General features: G+C 39.6%; 1 protein-coding gene across 1 annotated transcript in view; it reads right to left on the bottom strand.

The window, feature by feature from the left end:
* Window positions 1–2572, bottom strand: part of LOC102033037 (serum paraoxonase/arylesterase 2) — an 11310-nt gene extending 8738 nt beyond the window's left edge. Inside the window, exon 1 of the mRNA XM_031066823.1 lies at window positions 2413–2572. Coding sequence (XP_030922683.1) covers window positions 2413–2572 — 160 coding nt within the window. The remainder of the gene's footprint in view (window positions 1–2412) is intronic.
* Window positions 2573–2882: the final 310 nt, after the last annotated feature.

The raw sequence follows: 2882 nt of genomic DNA, 5'->3' as shown, positions 1-2882 counted from the left end.
CATTTAAACATTAAAATAAAGACAGAATGATTATTCAGCTTTATCCTAGCATTTTAAAGGAAAAAGGCCCAGGAGGCCAAGACATCCATGTATCAAGATATCCTAAGACAAAGTCACCCACACAAACAACCTTACAGTTCCAAGTACAGCAGGACCCTATGTCTGAACAGTACTACTAGGCAGCAATTTAAGCTTTAGGGGTCCTTGGTCACCCTGAGTGATTTAAGCCCCCTGATCACAGCAAATGAGTTTTAGAAGATGTTTGAGTGAATGTGCCAACTTTTCAGTTTGCACAATCCTTTGTTACTTCTCTTTCTGCCACACTGGGCCTGCTAAACTAATTTTTTGGCATTTTTATTTTTCTAATGAGCAGCAAACTGCAAAGCAAAGGCAAGGCAAGGTGCAGTTCTCTGTGTGAATGAGCAGTGTGAGAGGAGCCTGCAAGAAGCAGAAATGAAGCTCTGTAAATGGATGCGCTGCCTCTAAGCAGAGACAGGTTCTCAGAAATAACCTAATCTGCCTGTAAATGTCAGGCACAAAAACCAAGACACTGTTCAGAAATGAAACACAACTCTATCTGTCCTTTCCAAGTTTCCTTCTTTCCTCAACAGAACAATCATGTTGCAAAAAAAGTCTTATAAAGATCACAATAGTGATATGCCTAAAAAATTACTCAGAAATTATTTTATATTAATCACTGCCAAACAAGCATCATTCATAGTCTTGTATGAGTAAATTACAGCTTAATCTAAAAGACCTGGAAATTTTTTAATGCCATTTTTTCTGTACATATTTTCAAGCACAGGGATCTGCATTACACATTCATAGCAGCAATTTGACTTTATGAAGATGTTTGAATCCTGACACAAGGAAGAAACAAGATTTATGACATTAACACACTGACTCAGCAAGCTCATAGACAAGGTTGTAAAAGCTCATCCAATGACTTTTTACACATGAAAAATCTAGACAAATTTCAACATAATTTAAGCCATTTCCAAAAATACTAAGGAGGGGAAAATCCTTAGCCATCAAGCCTGCATTGAGGTTTTTTGGGAGAAAGGAAGACACAAAAAAGCAATCCATTTCAAAGCTATCAATTTCATAAACTTAGGTTATCCTAAGTGGAGAGAAAAAAAAAACAAGACATAAATATTGCTGTGTGCTAAACACACAGCCCAAAGTACAAAGTCAACATTTGAGCCACTCTGTTAAAGTTCTCTGCAAACCAGACTAGGATGACAAACATGACCCCTCGCTCTTTGGAACCCACAGCTGTGTTGCACAACCGTGCCGAGCTCCCAGCACCGCGGCACCGGGCGGCTCCCAAATATTCCAAAATGTGGCACTAAGGAGGGGCAGCCTGGCTGGCATTTAGCAGCTGCTCCTTCCCCATGTGCCTGTGGCCTTCTCCTAAGGCTTCCACCTGTGAAAAATGCATATTTTATGACTGGCTTTTCGCAAATATTAAAATGAATATTATATGTGTTGTGGTAGAAAGCAATGCTGTATTAATTCTCCTAAGTAGTGTGTTAAATATAGTTTTAGGTTATAACAAAATGTTAAAATAGAAACTATGCTATATAGGATACTTTTGTTTCTAAAGAAAGGACTTGCACTGAGCAGTCACAGGACACCTAAATCTTTCAGAGAAAGGGAATTTATTGCTCCATTATCAGGAGAAACTAACAACTTCCCGCCTCGCTCAGGTAGGATGAGGCCGTCAGGATTAAGAGGAAGAAGTTGACGATGACCAGACAGACTCCTGTATTTGAATGGAATTTATGCATCATGTATGAAGTGTATGAATATGCAATAGGCTATTGTTTTTAAGGGTTAATCCTTTGTTAACGGGGGTCTTTTTTCTGGACTTATGCTGCCCAGAAGCAGGTACCCGGACATCCATAACTCTTTGTTTCTATTGTCTCATATTTTTCTGATTGACACTGTCCAAATTATTATTACTCTAATTGTATTACTATTTTTATAACCATTTTATTACTATTAAACTTTTAAAATTTTAAAAACAGGTGATTGGTATTTTTCACACACCCTTGCAGCATTTCCCTTCTCCAAGACATAACCAGCTGACAGCCTCCTGTAGGTACCTGCCTGAAGAGCCAGCACACCCTCATCTGAAAGCCAAATCATTTTCTAAGTGACTTAGCAAAGAAGTGTTTGCAAGGTACTCAATTTTAAGAAAAGGAAAAGAAACTAAATACCAACTTATACCCAGCTAGTTTTTCAGTACTATTTTCTTCCTGCAGTTTCTCCCTATCTCCAAGTCCAAGTAGCAAATCAAAGTTAAATTAGCACTTTGTTTTTGGGATCAGGCTCGGAAGCTGGCTTTAAGAAGCCATTGCAAAAGAGGGCTGGACAAAAGCAATGCACTCAGTTATTTTGAGCACGTACCGATCCCTTTAATGAGCCGGCAGTTCGGGAGGCTCACCGGGGCTACTTCCCGCGAAGCATTGAGTCTGCTCCTGCAAGAGGAAAGAGCAGGGTTAAACAGCACACAGCCAGTTTGAAAACAGGTAACTTTCCTAGTTTTCAGTTTTATTGTCTGCCACATTGCAGCAACAAATCAGCCGTAAAATACTGAATAAGCAAACTCCAGAACCAACAACAGCAACTGCTCCAAATCACTGCAATGGTTACACATGACCAAGGATTAAGTGATTCTTCTACTCTGAGTAACTTCAGAAACTTCATTTTGTGCATGAGCTCCAGCAACAAGCTTTCATGACCCACTGCAGCTCAGATGATAACATAACCACACTTTCTTCAGGTTTCAGACACCTAAATATAGAAGCACCCTGCAGTTAGGACCAACATTTCACATGAGGAGAGGGCAATCTTCTACTGCAGCTCACTGCATAGTT

This window comes from Geospiza fortis, unplaced genomic scaffold (genome assembly GCF_000277835.1).
Source record: "Geospiza fortis unplaced genomic scaffold, GeoFor_1.0 scaffold138, whole genome shotgun sequence".
NCBI classification, from domain to species: Eukaryota; Metazoa; Chordata; class Aves; order Passeriformes; family Thraupidae; genus Geospiza; species Geospiza fortis.
The sequence above is the reverse complement of the archived record's forward strand: the minus strand, read 5'-3'. Positions and strand labels throughout refer to the sequence as shown.